The sequence below is a fragment of the Mercenaria mercenaria genome, chromosome 3 (genome assembly GCF_021730395.1).
Source record: "Mercenaria mercenaria strain notata chromosome 3, MADL_Memer_1, whole genome shotgun sequence".
NCBI lineage: Eukaryota > Metazoa > Mollusca > Bivalvia > Venerida > Veneridae > Mercenaria > Mercenaria mercenaria.
Window position 1 is genome coordinate 91,421,824 of NC_069363.1, and position 19,424 is coordinate 91,441,247.

Below are 19,424 nucleotides of genomic sequence, written 5' to 3' on the forward strand. Positions count from 1 at the left end.
TCACTTGCCTCTCACCGATGCGGGTTCGAGCCTCACTCGGGCGTTGAATTCGTCATGTGAGGAAGCTATTCAGCTGGCTTACGGAAAGTCGGTGGTTCTACCCAGGTGCCTGCCTGTGGTATCCCCCGCCGAAAGGGTCTGTGTTGAGAAACGGCAAAAAAATATATCCAGCAAAAAGTTAAGAATGCTACAAAGAAGCAAATAATTTCATTAATTTAGTCAAAATCAAATTAAGAGAAAATGAATGTTGTTTTTTTGGCGGGTGTGTGGGGGGAGGGTGAGGGTACAAAAGTTACATGTTGATTATAAATATTGATGAAAAATTAAAAATGAAAAAAAAAAATTAAAAAATTTGGGGGGGGGGGGGTGACCAAGGCAAGGTGGCGACCACTTCACATGTTTATAATAAATGTTCATGGAAAAGAATGAAAGAAGTTTAATGAAATTCTTCCAATTGGTTGGTTTGTTATGTACAAACCTGTGGATTTTTAAACAATTAAAGGGCAATAACTGTATGGAAAATTGACCAATAAAACAAAAATGACGGGCATCATCGAAGTATGTTGGTTCATATTTATTTCACGTTTGATGAAATTCTACCTGCTAGTAACTGAGAATTGGCTGCGGACGGACATTTTTGTGCATTTCTCATTAAATCAAAGACAATAACTCTAAGGAAAATTGACCAATCGAAAAAAAAACTTGAAGGGCATCATCGCAGTATCTTGGTTCATGTCTATTTCAAGTTTGATGAAATTCTACCTGCTAGTTACTGAGAAATGGCTGCGGACGGACATTTTTCATTAAATCAAGGGCAATAACTCTAAGGGAAATTGACCAATCAAAAAAAAAAACTTGACGGGCATCATCGCAGTATGTTGGTTCATGTTTATTTCAAGTTTCATGAAATTCTACCAGGTAGTTACTGAGAAATGGCTGCGGACGGACGGACGGACGCACGGACTGACTGACTGACGGACGGACAACGCCATTTCAATACCCCCTCCCGATTTCATCGGCGGGGGATAAAAAGCACGGAGGGCCACCTGGGGTCTCCCTCAACCAACAAAGCTGGGAAGTCGCCATGTGACCTATAATTTTGTCGTTACGACGTTAAACCCAACAAAACAAAACTACCGTACTTGTTGTTTGTAGGTTCGTAAGATGAATAAATCGATAGGGGAAAGGTCTTGTAATCTTTAGGAAGTACTTCACTGTTTGTATATATACTCCTTGATTCATACTAATTTGCATTGAATTTCCTTGTTTAAAACAAGGATGTCAATGATATATTAACATTTGTTTCTATATTTGTTTCATGTATAACACCGATTACCAAATAAATTCCTTTATTCATAAAATATTTGTTAAAACAACGTGTGTTAACTATTCAGGTCAAAGGCATTTTGATTGCACACGCCTAAATTTATTTTAATTAAATCTGTAAAAAAGCGTTACACTTTTTTCAAAATATGGCAGAAAAATAAATGAAATTTCAAAGTGGTAACGTTCATGGCATGTTCGAATGAGGATGTGTGGCAATGTAGAGATTTGTAAAAGGTCAAAACAAAACACTTGAACGTTGGGTGGTTACTTATTTTTTAGTGTAAAATCTAAGTGGTTGACTAATTGGAGACGTAGGTCATGTAGGAGTACGATAGTTAAAACAAGTAACATGCTACTTGCAAATCAATTGTTTCAGAGAAGCACTAACACAATAAGAAGTACTCAAGACATGTATGGAACTTTAAAGCAAAACCATAAGGACTTACGATAAGCTAAAAAGGAAAGCTTCAATTCATACATAAAAAAATCAATTTGTTATCAAGCTGTATTTTTCCAGAATTACATGTTACTTCACATATCATTTGCGGCTATCAAAATACTGCAGCGATTGATTGACATTTGAACGCGCTTTTAAAGATATTTGCAAAAGCATGAATTATGTTTCATACTTCATACGAACATTGGTCTCTTCAATCTAGCTGAAATGAGTAGAAAATGGCTACTGAAAATTGATAATGGCATTCTGTTAGCTGCCATATATCGAATCGAAAAGCGACTATAGTAGAACACAATACAAAGTAGCAAAGCTTTTGAATTTTTTTTCAGTTTATAAATAAGTTCTAGGAAATAACTTGATACGCTATAATCTGACGTCCATTTTGGAGTTCGATACTGTATGTTGATACCGATGATTTCATTCTAATTTAAAACATGGAATGAAACTATTTTCTCCTCTTCTATAGTGCTCGGTATGCTGTCTACAACAGACAAACAAATTTGTTGTACATTTTAGGATATGGTTTATTGCCTAAAGTATAGGTCTGATAAAAGTACATGACAGAACAATTTAATCACTATGAAATATCAACACCAATGATAAGCAACATAAATTATGTGCGTTTTTAGTTATGAAATAACCGGAAGTACATAATGATGTAAATTATATATTATGAATTGACATTAAAATTTTACTTGACGGTTATATATCCTTACAACAAACCCTTAACATGACAAATAATCTGAACCAAATAGTTTCTCCTTAAAAATTGTTTAAGGACTCAAAACTGAATATTTGATAACAGTAGTTTACTTAAGTTTAGAAAAACACTCGCGAAAGGAAAGCATACTTATTTGGGTTGACGGATTAAAAAGAAGTACGCAACTTTTGTAAGATATGCATTAATTATATTGTTAGAAGTTTAAATATCTCCATGGATTTTATTTCTATACAAGTTTGATATACTATATGAGATTGATAAGTGTGAAACGTATTCCTGAAAATGACTGCGTACGCCTAATGGAAATGTAAAAGTCGAAAGTAACAGCAACATACCCTTGAAGATGTGATTTTAATGTTAGCCCACAACAAGCCTTTATCAGCTTGGACTAAACAAAGTCAGTTAGACTGACTTATCGCTTTCAAGCGCGTTTTTTAACAAATATTTGCTAAATTTATAAATATAAATGGCAAAAGGATCTTTATCTTAGTTTAATGTAAATGCGCTGACAACTGAAAAATGTCACTCACAATCCTGTTACATAAAATTGTACAAATGTACTTTCATGTATATAAGAATATACCTTTTTTTATGGCAAGAACACAATTACTGCGGTAATTGTAGAAAAAATGACTTACCTTTTGGGTATTTAAATGTTAAAATCCATACAATAATCCATATATAAGATATATAATTCAACATTTTGTGAGTAAATATACGTCCTTAAGCAAAAAAACAATTGTTTAAAAGTAGGATATTGGCACTTCAAGGTTTCTTGCTCAAAACAACACACTGTGGTTAAAATGATAACTCATATGACGGCTGGCTTACTGTTAATATAAGCATACGAGGCGGTATGATTATTGGACCATGGATATAACTGCTTCACGTGATTTTATTGTACGGTAGCTGCAGCGTACTACAGCGCGTGGGATGAAAATTGAATTGAAAGATAAAATTGCGGCGACGTCCTTTTGCAAGTCATATCTTATATTTGATAATATATAAAATGTGTGATACAAGTATAAGTGCATCGCCTTAGTGTATTGGTGATTAAGTGTGTAAATATAAGGTAAAGTTACACTCATTTATCACGCGATATTATAAACATTGAATAGTAACAATAATTATGTTTGACATTTTAGAAGCAAAAGTTAAGAACAAGGTCAAATTACTGGTAATTAGAATCTTGTTTCCAAAAGCTTGTTCGGAAATGTTTCAACATGAATACTCTAAGTCTTCAAAAATATAAGCATGACGTGCTTACTATGAATTGTGTTTATAAAGTATAAACAGATGTGGATTATTATTTGTAAAATTTTAACATCATAAAGGCAAACCGAATTTAAAGCAACTACAGGACTGTTGATTGTGCCGAAAGATAATGTTTTAACCCTTAGCCTGCTAGCTACAAGCGATTCTGCCATTGCGACCAGTGCAGAACAAGATTAGCATGCACGTTCGTGCAGGCTGATCTTGGTCTGCACTGTTCGCAATTCAGTCAGTATCCTTTTTGGTAAGCCCCCCTTTTAATAGTTAGTTCTAATTGAAAGATGGACAAGTTCATTGTAGAAATTTAGCAGGGTAGGAGTTAAATGAACTAGATAACTGAACATAAAATCGGTTGCTTCTCAAGCACAGAGGCTTCATTGCTTTATCCATATATCTGTCCGTATCACTATTATGTTAAAGAAGTATCGTACCAGTTATAAGGACTAAAACCTCACTTAACGAGAAGATTTTTACACTGCAATTGAGTCTGATGTTAGCTTGCTTGGTTTAGTTCGATATTTCCAAAAGGATTTTCAGTTAGAGAGATCCATGATATCCTCCTATAAAGAATGATTACCATGGTCCTTGCAAAGGTTGTCTTACTACGCCTTGTCAGTCTTGTCCAGATGTCAACGATTAGCCAAACTGTGACAAGATAACATTTACTTAATCTTTTATGATAAATGAGGATAAATTATTTAGATATATTAATGATTTAAATCTTGATATCGCAAGTTCAATTATTTACATAGAAGGCGTGACCTGATGCACCTGTGATTAACCGTAACATAAATGTTGATGGATAACTACTAGTAATATAACCAGCCGGTCACAAATCATTTACCTATGCAATGATCTTATTTATTACATAATATAGAGGATCAAAGTATAAAAGGTATTCCTGTAGTCCCAATTAATACTAGTACAAATGATACCTTTTCTTTTACAGGGGTGATTATGGTTTTTAAAGCTAGTAAAAAAAACCAACACCATGTCGAGATGTTTTAACCAGTTCTTTTGTACCTGTCTTTTGAACTCAGTGATTTCAAGACATTCTGACTATCTAATTCATTTCTTATAAGATACGAAAATGACTGAAGCTTACAGTGAATGTTAAGACGATATATACTCAGAATGGGTTGAATGATTGTCATAAACTATCATATTTAAAATGTTCCTAAATTGTAATTAATGTGCTGGCCACGGACTTAAAACCTCACTTCCAAATCAAAATAGTTCAGCGTTTAAAGCCAACTTGCTATTTGATCTCTTTTACAAATACCGCATATACTTTTCATCATCAGTATTCTAGTTAATTCAGATCCGTCTTGGTTATGTAGGACTAATTTCTTCTAAACGTTTTTCTTGATTCAATGTAGTTATTCAGCACGTAATTCGGTTTTAGTCATAAAGTCGTTGGCGTTCACGACAATTGACATTCCCTCTTTAATGCTATTTCGATCTTGTTTGAAATCGTCACTTCAGTGCTTCATGTAGCTAACAAGCGTGAAGACTAACACTTAACCCTCTACTCCAGGGAAACAACCTGCTGATAGATGAAAATGTTTGAGCGAACACCGTTTTCCGGTCTTAATACTGTTCATGTTATTTCTATGTTAACTGCAATAAAGGATATCACAGTCATGCATAAAACAGTCCTGAAATGTTTTCTGCAATTTCTCATATTTCTAGATATTTATCTTATAATTTGACGCATACAGATATATAGGGAGAAGAGACTTAAATCTGCCAAACTGCAGCTTTATCAACAAAAATTCACCTTTTGCGAGTTTTTACATATTTAAAACGAATCGTCTGTTTGTTTTTGAAAGCGTCATAATTTCCCCATGGCATTCCTTAATTAGATCTTACATTTTTTTTTTCAAATCACTGATAACTGACTTTGCAAAGTACCTATATATTCACTAAAGCCTGCAATAATATTTTAGCGGAGTTGTCTCAATTTTTCCAGACAATTTATCGAGATATTTTTTTCGTCTCAAGTACTTCTTTCTTCAGAAAGTGATCCTTTATTTTTTCAGACTGCGAACATATACATCTAAAATAAGTAGTGCCTATTATGAAGTTTGTATTTTCAGTTACCACTGCCTATCAGGTAACGATATATCGTTACTGAATTATCAAGATTAGCTTTCTGTTTTTTTTTTTTTACAAAATAATTTTGTTTCTCGTTTATTTTCCTTCAAAGTATTCACATGATGCTGCGGCTAAATAAATATTTGGATTTAAATCTTTCGGGATCTTTGTTCAGTAGAAATTCATTTCAAGCTAGTGATTTGAATATAACTGTACTAATACCAATATCATTGACTGTCATTTCAAACATGCAAAACAGATTTGGCATAATCGTAACGTTCTTTATACAAAATCCAATGTTACATTAGATTCAAAGATAGGCAAAATGCCACAAGAAATCATTAAAATGGCTCCATTAAAACTGCATTAAAAGACGAACTATCTCATAGCTCCTAACAAATATTAATTACATATTAATGATTCTTTAGATTGCTAACAGGAAATAAACGAAATTGATAACAAAATTGGAAAAACTTTGATGAATTTTGTTTACAAATTAACACGTATTTCTCACTGTGTAACCATTCCGAGGCTAGATATACATGCATTTGATCTATTTTGTCACATGATGCACGTGGCATGCTCTTTGTTTGCTTCAAAAATTGAAATAAAATAACAAAATGAAAGAAAAATCTATACTTCGTGTGCGCCAGACGTGCCAAATGAAAGTTTTATGCTGTAAATAAGACAAAAGGTATATAAACAGTGATAGATGAACAATGGTAATTACCTGAGATAAGGTAACAAAAATAATCTAGATAAAAATAGGAAACCATTCTTAAAACAAAATCTTGTCTCTGTCGCTAGATTTCGTATCTGATTTTCGCTATTATGACCAAGTTAGGAATTAATTAGGACTGATCGCTTGTTCAAATAAAAAAGACAATGACGAATAAAATAAAAAAAATAAAGTAAAAATTGTTGATTTGGGTTTTTCGATGTAAAAACACAGGATAGGACTAAAAAATTTTGTTTCACATCTCATTTTCATCAAAATGTAAATATGATTTACGGAATAAAAACCTGTATACCTGCTGGAATCACAGACGTACAGCAAAAGCAAGTGTTCAGACCGGTAAGTCGCCTCTCAAGATCATGCAAGGAAAGTGAACAAGACAAGTGACTGGACTATAATATCAATATCTCGTGATTGCAATTAATTTATCTCTAACAAGCTATTTTGTCTGAACTCAACATTTACAGCTTATAGTGAACGAATCTGATAAAATGTGTGACATTTTCTGTTTACTTATAAGAGATATCAAATTTACAGAATCGAGACGGATGCACAATAATAGCCATAAAGTTTAAGATTCAGAAAATACCCTTATTGCCAGTTATTTTTTCTCAAACATCGGAAGCTGTAATGAGACAGGCTTACGCGTATCAACCATTTGAGCATCTCAACGACATGAAGAAGCCCATATCTAAAAAAAATTGGCTAATTACAATCTCATTTTTTTTTCTTCTTTTTTTTTTTTGGTTCAATGTGAAGTTGCCTACAATTCATAGGCTTTGAGCTATAACAATTTGTACCGACAAAGTCAGACTAGCAGACGACAATATTTCCCGTAACAGCTTCCGAGTACTTACGGATAACGGTGGAAGAAGCCGGAATTTTTTAAGAAATGTTCACTGTACACACTAAAATGCAAAAAGGACCAAACAAACCATTATAAAATTTAAAACAAATTACACATAACGAAAACTGAATAATTTTTCTACATTTTTAGGGGTATCGATTTTTTGATTATTTGCGGAAAATATCTCATTTTATCTGTTATATTTGAAAAAGTCAGTTTTTTTACCCGTTTCCTACAGAGTCTATGTGAACTGAGGTGGGTCTGTTTAAAGTCAAAAAGGACCAACCAAATATCAAAATATTTTTTAAAAAAAATATTCATAATATCCGAAATAAATTAAACTTTAATTTGTGGGGTATCGAATTTTTGATTTCCAAATAGAACTTTTTCTATTTAAGTTTAAGTATTTTTTTTTCTTTGTTTATATAGGCAAAATTATCGATTTTCCGATAGATCGATGTTACTAAAAGTTGGTAATGGCACCCATATAATTATCTTCGAATGGTTATTTATTCAGCTTGCATGCTAAAATAGAAAATTCTACCGCCGTCTGTTAAAGTCAACAATTTTTCATAACTCTCAATCATTATCATATAGTGTAGTAAAGTCTTTGTTTATACATAAACGTATCTTATATTGTAATAAAGTCTTTGTTTATACATAAATGTATAACCATTATATCGATGAATCATTTGTTATTTATTAACAAACTGTACCAAAATTAGAATATAAGAACTTTCGGACGCTATATTGTATTGTTAATATTGGGCGTTGTAGTAAATACAAGGACTCATTTTATATTCCTTACGCATTTTATTGTCAAGTGTAATGCGGAAGTCGAAAATTTAATGAACAATGAAGTGAATATAATTCAATTTCAAATGTTTTTATTTTCAATATTCTGCACGCCCTGTATTATATTATATTATCTCATTGGCACAAGGAAATGAGTAAGAGTAATCATTGTTGAAATATAACAAATTAAAAAAACAATACAACTTGAGCGATTGCAAAATGATTGTATATAAGCTATTTGGAAATCAAAAGAAACAATAGAGTAAAACAACAGAAAGTCTATGTAAATTTACAAGGGTCGGGCGTGATGCGTGTTGTATTTTTCATTATCTCTCATCCACAGATTCAATAAAACAGAGTCGCTTGGGTTCATACTATGCTTCCAGAGGGTCTTCTTATATATTTGATTGCCTACTCATTAAAAATGCATATAATTACAGCCTTTGAGTAATGATCACATCCTGAACTTGTCTGACATTATTTATTTAACTGCACCCTGCTGTCAATTCATAATGTTTCTTACGTTTGAAATACATTTTTGACAAAAAACTGTTATCGACAATGTAAACAAATATTCTTATATCATAAGAATAGCTGCCACCAACAACTAAGTACAAAGCAAACATAGTACACCTTGACTTTTTTATAAAAAAAAAACGTTATTACGCAGTAATTAAGAATCCGGATATACCAGGAATAGAATTTGTATTGAATACCGAGTCTAAGCTGTCGACGAAAGCGCTTTCATTAATGTTCATTGGCCAACTCAACATATAAAGTAACGTTAAATTACAAGTATAGTTAAATTTAAAGATACACCACTAAACGCACCCGAAATGCACTACTGTAAAAGCAGAAATCTTTGCGAAGGTTTAATTTTCGCTATATTAAAGTATGATACTATTTTTACAATTTCGCGAATATTAAACCTCGCGAACATTCTCAAAAGATCAAATGCGCGAAATTTTGACCCAGCGAGAATGTATGCTTTTAAAGTATTTTTGTTCTTATCACACGACCAGAAGCAACATATTGCTGTAAATATAATGCCTAAAACATACCACTTTGCAATCTAATCATCATTTTTTTTCTGGTTGAACCTTTCCGCTTTTAATGCAGACATAAGAAACCCGAACAAAACACTTGAATTATGCAGTTAACATAGAAATTCAATTTGATTCATAAATGCTTTATGTTTCTCCTTAATTATTTCCGTTTTGATGCAGTAGGGTTGAAGAGAAATCATATTTGTGCCAATGTTTGCAATTTCTCATTTAAGTATGTGTAAACATTGGATCTAATTTAAGGATTTATTCTAGAAAAAAAAACTATCACACTTTAAATCATACGTAAGGCGATGTCAGTTTAGAATATTTCATTTTGTATGTATTCAGTACTAACATAGTCAAATTGTTTTATCAACAACCCCTAGTTACTGTATAGAAATATCCTTGAATATAGCAATGGGAAGATCTTGGAACGATCTGTATGTTGTTGTATTATCTCTTTTGAAAGAATACGAGTTTGTTTTTGTTGGGTTTAACGTCACGCCTACACAATTATATGTAAAAGGGCGACTTTCAAGCTTTTGATGGATGAGGAAGACCTGAGGTGTCCCTTTGTGCATTATTTCTTCTCGAGCAGACACATGGTAGAACCAAAGACCTTCCGTAAGCTAGCTGGATGGTTTGAAAAGAAATTTATTTTACACAGAACAGGAAGAAAGCATCTGAAAGGTCCTCCGATGCTGATTGGTTACGAACGCTGACTTTGAATAATTTCAAACGACGAATATGACCGATGTAGGTCTGCCGTCCCGGTTGGTAATGCATAATTCTGGTTTGATGAAGATCGGTCCTTACACTTAGCTGCCCATTAGTATATATGATAAAATATCCAGAGCCTCTCCTGAGATTCCATCAAACCAGTAAATTTTGACATAAACTGTGTGACGTTACAGACAAATATATGAACTTGAGGAAAAAGTTTGCGTCTAGTCATGGCCAATGTCTATACATAAACACCCATTAAAAATTGAAGTTTACAAAGTTTGAGACAATATCCATTCCTCAATTTTGCATTGGTCTGTACCAAAATATTAACGGTAAGTGAAGCAATAAAATGTGATTTATTGCTAATTAGGTTGATTAAAATACTGACAATAATTATTAATTAATTTCTTTCTTGGCACATGTTGTGACGCTGAAACTCATGAAATTACACTGTCTTGGATTCAGTAACAGATGTTTTGATTTTAATTCAGTCGTATCATTGCATGCAAAATGTGTGCAGCTGTCTTCAATTACTAACTAACTACATAACATTTTTTCTTCAATTGAGCCGCGCCATGGGAAAACCAACATAGTGGGTGTGCGACCAGCATGGATCCAGACCAGCCTGCGCATCCGCGCAGTCTGGTCAGGCTCCATGCTGTTCGCTTTTAAAGCCTATTGGAACTGGAGAAACTGTTAGCGAACAGCATGGATCCTGACCAGACTGCGCGGATGCGCAGGCTGGTCTGGATCCATGCTGGTCGCACACCCACTATGTTGGTTTTCCCATGGCACGGCTCAAATACCATTTTTATTTCATTACCATTTTTATTTCATTACGATAAACACTTTTTTTTCACTCGCATCAAGTAGCAAATATGAACTTTTTGTTTAATTTTCTTGGCATTTAGCTGTTGAAAAATGGAGAGAGAAAAAAGAGAATTTTGATAAAGACATTTACTTTTCGTTGGAAATTTGGGTATTGTATCTGGAGAAACTGTCGTTAATGCTATGTGGGAATTACAAAAAAATCAAGTATAGGTATATTATGAAAAAATTTATAATGCAGCCAACCAATTCAAAATATTTTGCCCCACTGAAACCGGTTATCGCGTAAACTACAATTTTGTTAGCTAACACTACAATAGCTAAGGTTAAAGTGACCAAATATGTTAAAGATATCAATTATGATGTCGTCAGGTCAAGTATTTATGTTGACAGTGGTCTGTCAAGTAGTTCAGGATTGGTGTATGATATATAAAACAATTACTGTGCTATTTATCAATCAGTAATTGTGATAACATACCATAACAGAATAACATAAACAATGGAAACTTCACATGTCGCCCAGAAAGGCAAAATGAAAATGGTGAAGACTTGGTTTAATTGAACCTGTTATAGACGGCTGTGGAAACGCATGCTACTGTCCATGTACTCCGGGTTGAACAGAACTGAACAAAAGTATAAAGGAAAAAAACACCACCGTCAGTAAAACTGTTTTAACTTAAGATACTCACTTTTTAGCCAAATTATAGGACTGGAAACTGAATTTCGGATATTAACTTATATTACTTTAAGGTATACTATACCCAAATTTCATATCTGAAAATATAAGCAGTTACTTAATTAACATGTGTACGTGCAATAACAGTATTTCGCGTCAGGTCACTTAACACACTGTACAGCTTAACACACCATAAATGTGTACTACCACCAAAACACTGGACGTTTTCTACTGTTCCTGCTTTACATGTATTTATTTATATACATGTATTTCGTAGAATTAAATATATTGACAAGGATTTTATACATTTGAAGCAAATATCTAACGATAGATATTTAGTGAAAGATGGGCACATAATATCTGTAATCTAAAAGTTTGATTTAAAACACAATCTAGAGATAGTACCTAAGTTTTTCAAATCATAGTTTTGAAGTTAAAAAGCTTTGAAATGAAGACAAATGTCCATATATTTCTCAAAAACAGAAATATAGACAATATTTTAACCAGAAGTGCGGAGTTATGAGCATTTAATATTTTGATGTTAACGAAAATTTTGTGATCAAGGAAATGTAACTCTTCTTGAACATGGAGAGCATAAACATCAAAGGGACATAATATAGACAATATTTTCTAATTGGGTGCATTTGATTTAACATTCAACTTTGATCTGGATTGCTAAATACTGATCCATGATACTGTGTGCTAAAACTTTAGAACATCTGGAACAGTCTGTTAACAGCAAAACTATGCTTTATCAGAATCTAAATAGTTAAGCTCTAACTGGGACTCGAACCCAGGACCTCTCACACCTAAGGCAGACACTCTACCACTTCCCTATATCAGCAGTAGCTAATAGCTAGGCAGTTTAATTGCTGGATTACATTGCGTGAACTGGAACAATAATCGGTGAACTCCGGATTATCGGCGTATTCGCTTTGTTACCTGACGGCAATTTTTGTGTAAAGAAAAAATATAATCTAATGCTGCCAACGCCATAATCGGTCAAATCTGCCCAAATTTCTCTGACGTGTTGTTCAGAGTATGAATTTACTAACTGGTAGTACCAGTGAAATATTACTTACACTGAATCTTTTATATTTGCCCTTTTTGCAGCTGTCGAACGCAAAGACGGTGAGTTTTGTCCAAATATAAGTAATTATTTTACCAGGTTTGAGAGGATTTCAATTGATGGAAAATTACAGTTACAAACTAAATACCTTTCTGCCACACATGGAGTCATTAGCATTCACTGTCAATCAGTATTATGACTAAGATTGACTGTCATTCATTTATTTCAAAGTTTCATAGACAGAGTCCGTTGTTTACATTTTTATCGTAACCGGTGCACTTGTAAAAATCACTTTAGTTTGAAAAATCAAAGTATGCGAAGAGCTATGGTACGGTCTCTACACAATCTGATGATCCGCATATTTGGGTTTCCGAATGGAAACTTTTGACATGTGAACCACCCACTGTTTTAAGAGAAAAGGAAAATAGCTGATGCAATACATTTTAAGTGATTTTATATTTGCGTAATTTCTTGTATTAGAAACTTATTTTGTTTTAATGGAATTTCTTTCCAAGCAAGTATAAATAATACCAGAATATAAGGTTGAAAAAGAAAACTGAAGGGGGATTGAACGTGTTTTTGGTAATAACAGCATGTACTTTCCAGTTAACGTTAATAAAAAACGTACTTCATGGCTGTTTAGACGAAAGTGTTATTGTCTACACCACAACACCTTACGCTTGAACATGTGATTCTAATGTTAATGAAAAATAACAATAAATCAACAAAAACTTAAACATTGTTTTAAACATTAGCTGAATGGCATTGAAGATCTTTATCGTAGTACGTAAACATGCTCAAAGTTTACTAGTACTCACAATCCTGTTTAACAGAATTATAAACGCACACCACAAGATATTTAGTTATTAAATTCTTAATGAAATTCCATTATATAGAAAATAAACTTACCTTGTGGGCATTTGGATATTATAGTCCATACAATTATCCACAAATGAAATATGTAATTCAACATTTTGCCAATAGATATACGACAATGTTCTTGATATTAAAATGAAAAATGTTTAAAAGAGTCGAGTAAAAGCAGGATAAGACACTGTAAAGTATCTTGCTCAACTCTCGCGACAGACTGTTAATATAATGGCGCACGAAGCAGTACTATAAATGTTTACGATATGTCTATTGCATTGCGGATAAAATTGTTTCACGTGATTTGATTGTACAGTAGCTGAGGTGTAGTGTGTGCGTGGGATGAGTTAAAATAAAGTGATAAAATAGTGACATCCTTTTGCGAGTCGTATTGTACTTTTATATTTGATAATTTTATAACTGATATAGCACTTGGATGTGCGTAGACGTAAACCAAAACCCACACATGGTTTTTAGCTGTTTTGATGTTAAGTTATGTAAATAGGTAAATAAACGGAAACAGCTAAAAAGTAAAATTAATATATCTAAAATACAGCTTCATAAACTGTACAAGTATAAACAGAGAATCTCAATTCATTTAAGGTTATATTCTACATAATGTTTATGAGTATTCTGTCTGGTTGATACATATATATTTAGATTATAGAATTATAAATAGTTTTCTAACTGAGGGAAATTATATCAGTTAGGTTACAGCTTTATTAAAATTCTTTCATATTTTCTTTTATATTTTATCTTTGTTTCTTTTGTACTAATTCTGCATGCTATTTGTTTTTTGTGTAGTCATAAAGTCGTTCGCTTTCGCAACAGTTAATCCTTTTTAATTTATTACTTCGATAATACTGTTTTCTGTTTTGTTTTATTTTATAACCATTTATTTAAAATATTGTGAAATACTGATCCGAGGTAGATTTACTGACAGGATACCGCTGTTAAATAAATAACGTATTACCTTAAACTTGTAGGGATTTTCGATCAATAAGACAATTAATGCAACCAACTTAAAGGATACTTGCTCTAATTCTAAAGTCATACTCAGTCTGATGGAACTTGCAAACATAGGCCTACTCCAAGTATCATCACATTCGGAAGCTATGTTGACATTATCATAAAGCATGCAGTTTTGCAATCAGCAATTCTTCAAGCAAATCCGATTTCTACAGAGGTTTTAGCTTAAGATAAACAAAGGCGTAAATAAGCTTTTAAACAGCTGAAATAAAACGGCATCAGAAAGGTTTGATCACTTTTGAAATAGTATTCTAATATGCTTTTCTCTGTTAAAACACTCTTACGTTAGAATGACGTCATGTTAACGTGCAGTGACATTAATGGTTTTGTTGCGACCAAAAAAGAGCGCCGCTATATTTTATTTACTGTTTTAGATTAAGGGCATATTAGAATCGAAATGATTTATAGTAAAACGGTGTTTTAACTCTATTTATACACTCGGGTTGTATTACGTCGTACAAATAATTTCACTCAGACTGCGCACTCGTAAAATTATTACGCCCGACGTATAACCGCCCATCGTGCATAAATAGTGTTAAAACACTCTTTTGCTATAAATTATTTCTTAAATGAACCTTTATGTCGCTAATAGAAATCAAAGTGAGTAAAAATGCACGATGTTTGCTTTCATTGTAACCATTCACATACAAGATATACATGTACTTGTTTGATTTCATATGCACATTCCAAGGCTGAAATCAAATTATCGAATGAAAAAGCCGCTTTCGAGTATGTCTGTTATTCCAAATGAAAGCTTTGTTCTGTAGATAAGACAAAGGGTAAACAGTTTAAGTTGAATGAGCGGAAATATTTAAAGAAAGATAACGTGATTAATCTAGACAGAACCTTGAAACAACAGGTGAATTACGTCCACAAAACAAATCGCCAAATCTTGCAGTTCATTTCATTATCACAAGCTCATTCAGAATGTAATTATGACTAATGGGACATTGAAATGAGTGTGCTGATTAAGTAAAAGTGAAATAGAAATGTTATGCTGAACCATTACATAGTGTTTGATTTTCAGAGATATGAAAACAAATATTTGTTTTTATTAGGTCGTTGAAAAAGAAAGAAATATAAAACAATTCTTGCTAACAGAGTGAAGGCCACGAAAATCAATTTGAGTCCTCCAGTGCTGCTCTTGTTGCCAACATATTTATCTGTTCGTACGAATATCGCTTTATTGCCCTTTTCTGTGCATATACTCTTCTATGGAAACATATACTAAAGCTTGTTAAACGGTTGTGATGTGTGATTTATCATGGTGTACGTCTTTAATTTATGTCTTTGTATTATTTCTGTGGATGAAGTTAAAGAAATAAGTTTTAAAACAAAACCGAAATATACTTAAAATCCAGCATTTCTTTAAGTACAGGTCAGGTAATAATGATTCATTTTCCAATCTAATGAGTAGATTTATTTTTTGTATTTCCAATTAATCGACTTCTTCGTTTCATGGTACATACATACTCTTTAAATATATACATTTTGAATGACACAATATACATATGCCAAAAATCAGGGTTTATCGTTATATTGTATTTGTGTTCTTCAATTATTTCAGCTAATAAGTGATATATACTTGCTACAATCTAGCTCAAAAACATTTATTCCCTGTAGAGAGTCTAAAAATAACTGCTTGAATAGAAATAACAAATCTTGGAATATATAAGAAAGGGCAATAATTATGGTCATCACACTTGATATTCATTCCCCAACAATTTATCTCAACTGTACCTAAAAATGTATTATTTCATAGAACATACCATACTTCTGAGCTACAGAATAAGATAAATCCATAATTCGTAATTAAATGTTAATGCCTATGCCATTTTGAAGAATTCAACGTGTTATTGTTGGCAAGAAATTACATCTGTTGTTTTCAAAAGGTCTCTCATGTTCATTACTTTCATTCTTGTGTAATGCATCGCGCCAAAACACTTTCGAATATTATTGAGGTTATGTGCACGAAAACACTGATTCAATACTTGTAATTTGCGACGACTCTTTGACAGTTAAGGAAAAGCCTAACATCAAGAATGTACGATAATATACGCACGATAATGTTTGATATTCAAAAAAGGGGCTTAACATATAATACATAATCAAACGTCAAAATCACAAGAATATGTACAAGTCAACTTGATGCTGATGACGTATATCAAGAAGAAACTTGAACGAATTTCCAACAGGGAAACCAACATTCCAAAGACGTGTAAACCGCAGTTCGCTGCATGTGGACGTGCACACGACTAACACGTCCGCACGCACGCACGCACTCACGCACACGGATATAACTTTGTGTAGCACCTCCTTGGAATGGTTAGTGGCAACAGCACCACAGGGGTCTTTAAACCGTTTTATTGTGTTGCCTCATACTTATCAATCACTATGTTCCAAAGTCAAAGGATAGTGTAAATATAGATCATTCCCGCCAGGTGAATCTTTAACAAACGCATCGACAACTGAAGGTATGGTATGTAAAAACCGGAAAATGCTCTATTAAATTCATTTAAGCAGGACACATCATCACTAGCATATTCTCAATGCAGTTTGCAGGAGATAAAGCAACAAACGAAACGGTCCAACAGGTCCAAAGACAAATAGTCCCGGCAGGACTTATGAACTCATCCGCCTGTTCCATTAGACACAATCAAAGAGGAAAGCGTATCCAAGTGTAAAAGGTTTGAACACTGAATACGCAAAGTGTCTCAAATCATACAAAATTAAATTTGAATTGGATGGAAAATGTAGGAGTTGAGTACAGAAGGGACAAATGCAGTTGTAATACTGTAATGTCAAAAATAGGCGCATAATTCATGACAAAATATTCTGACATGAAAGCTCATACAAAATGCGCATCTTTATTTCATGATGATTTATTTTTTTAAAAAAATCACGTATTGAAGAAAGGTTGCTGAACAAATAGTATGCTTTTACACATTATTTGCAACAGTTGGGATTATGTTTGAGATAATTCCGTCTATAATATATCTTTCCTTGAGACAATAGTATCTTTATTTTCTAGATGTTTCAGACATGTAGCTTATTAATACTGATACCTAAGTTTTTTTTTCTACTAAAATACATAACTCATATTTTCATAAAAGTTTTTGATGTAAAAAACTTTAAGAGGGTGATGATTTTTTTATGTTTAGGACAATTCATGATTCATTTTGAGTCTGATCTATCTATATGTTTCATTTAGATGGACTAATATATATTAAGTTTGAATCAAATCCATTTAGTAATAAAGGACATAGAGGGAAAGTGCATAAAAGGAAACCTTACATTCAAAAAGGGGCGTAATTAAGTTTAAATCAACCTGAAAATAATAAGAGATAAACCGAGGGTGTATCAAAACTTTTACTTGAAATTGTAAGTAATAATGGGATATACTTCATAAAATAATGGTGGCAGAGTTATGAGCATTGTGCCATGTGATGTGCATGATGATGAAGAAAAATTATTCTAAATTTGAATCAAAGTTATCTAGTTGTAACAGAAACAGAGTAACAGTGCATTAAATATTTCATGACTGATGCCCCTGTTTACTTATAATTTAAAGTTTTGATGCTCTATTATTACTAAATGGATTTGATTGAGACTGAAAACAATTGTTCCACATGATCACCAACATCATAGAATGCAAAGTCCATTACTCCGGCACCTGTATGCTATGCATTACGGCCCCATGTGGGTGATGATGAAGAAATAACTGTTTTAAGTTTGAAGCAAATGCATGAAGTATTAACAGAGATAAGTGAAAGTGCATGCAAACATCAACCAGATTATGGACGCGGACTCCAAAGATGACGCCGGTCGAGTAGGAGAGCTCTCCTTATTATTGAAAACTGTTATTCGACATCATCAAAATGTTACGAGCTGTCACGGTGTTTAATTGATTCTTGTGAAAGGAGTGTACTATAAGAGAGTTTCTATTACATACACGTTTAAAATGACGATTTCCCACGATTGCATTAAAATGATGCATGCGTTCGAATAATGACAAAAGAGACTTTACATAATAAGAGAATGTTAACCATGTTTCTGAAAGTTGCGATTCATGTGTGCACGAGAAAAAGATGTTATCAGTATCACGAGGCTGCAATTCAAGCTGTAAGTTTCGTACGAACCAGAAGTAAAGGAGAGAGGCAACTAATCCGTAATGATTAAAAAGATTGTACTTGTTCTTGTTGAAAATTAATCACTGACTGTGCTCGTGAACATCATTGGTAAAAGAACAAGAGATCACAGAGTGATCTTGGCGCCCACCAATGTGCCATTTTTGAGTGTTCCAAATTTCAAGACTTATTGACTAGCTCAAGGTCAAATTTCATTTCCGTACACAACACAAATCTATGCATGTGGTCCAAATTTGAAGCCTGTACCTTCAAAAATATGAAAGTAGGTCACTAGGTCAATGTCAAGGTCAAAGTTTGTTTCGGTACACAAAACTATGCATGTGGTCCTAAATTTGAAGCCTGTAGCTACAGAAATGTGAAAGTAGGTCACTAGGTCAATCTTAAGGTCAAAGTTCATTTCGGTACACAAAACTATGCAAGTGGTCCAAATTTGAAGGCTGTAGCTTAAGAAATGTAAAAGTAGGTCACTAGGTCAAAATCCAGGTCAAATTTTACTTCGGAATACAAAACTATGCATGTGGTCCAAATTTGAAGCCTGTACCTTCAAAAATGTGAAAATAGGTCACTAGGTCAATGTAAAGGTGAAAGTTTGTTTCGGTACACAAAACTATGCATGTGGTCCAAATTTGAAGGCTGTAGCTTGAAAAATGTAAAAGTAGGTCACTAGGTCAAAATCAAGGTCAAATTTTATTTCGGTATACAAAACTATGCATGTGGTCCAAATTTGAAGCCTGTACCTTAAAAATGTGAAAGTAGGTCACTAGGTCAATGTAAAAGTCAAAGG

The 19,424-nt window shown here is 33.1% G+C and overlaps 1 protein-coding gene across 8 annotated transcripts in view; it reads right to left on the reverse strand.

Annotated features, from left to right (window-relative positions):
* Positions 1-19,424, reverse strand: part of LOC123524055 (adhesion G protein-coupled receptor L4-like) — a 130,231-nt gene that overhangs the window by 67,202 nt on the left and 43,605 nt on the right. For 2 of the 8 annotated variants that reach the window (XM_053539274.1, XM_053539273.1), the window contains exon 1: positions 13,506-13,710. The exons of 3 other annotated variants lie outside the window; for them this stretch is intronic. In XM_053539274.1, the coding sequence (XP_053395249.1) occupies positions 13,506-13,569 (64 nt within the window). In that variant the 5' untranslated portion in view covers positions 13,570-13,710. Of the gene's footprint in view, positions 1-3,142; positions 3,315-13,505; positions 13,711-19,424 lie in introns of those variants that run through there. 3 more of the 8 variants (XM_045301935.2, XM_053539275.1, XM_045301936.2) reach the window with 2 other exon arrangements.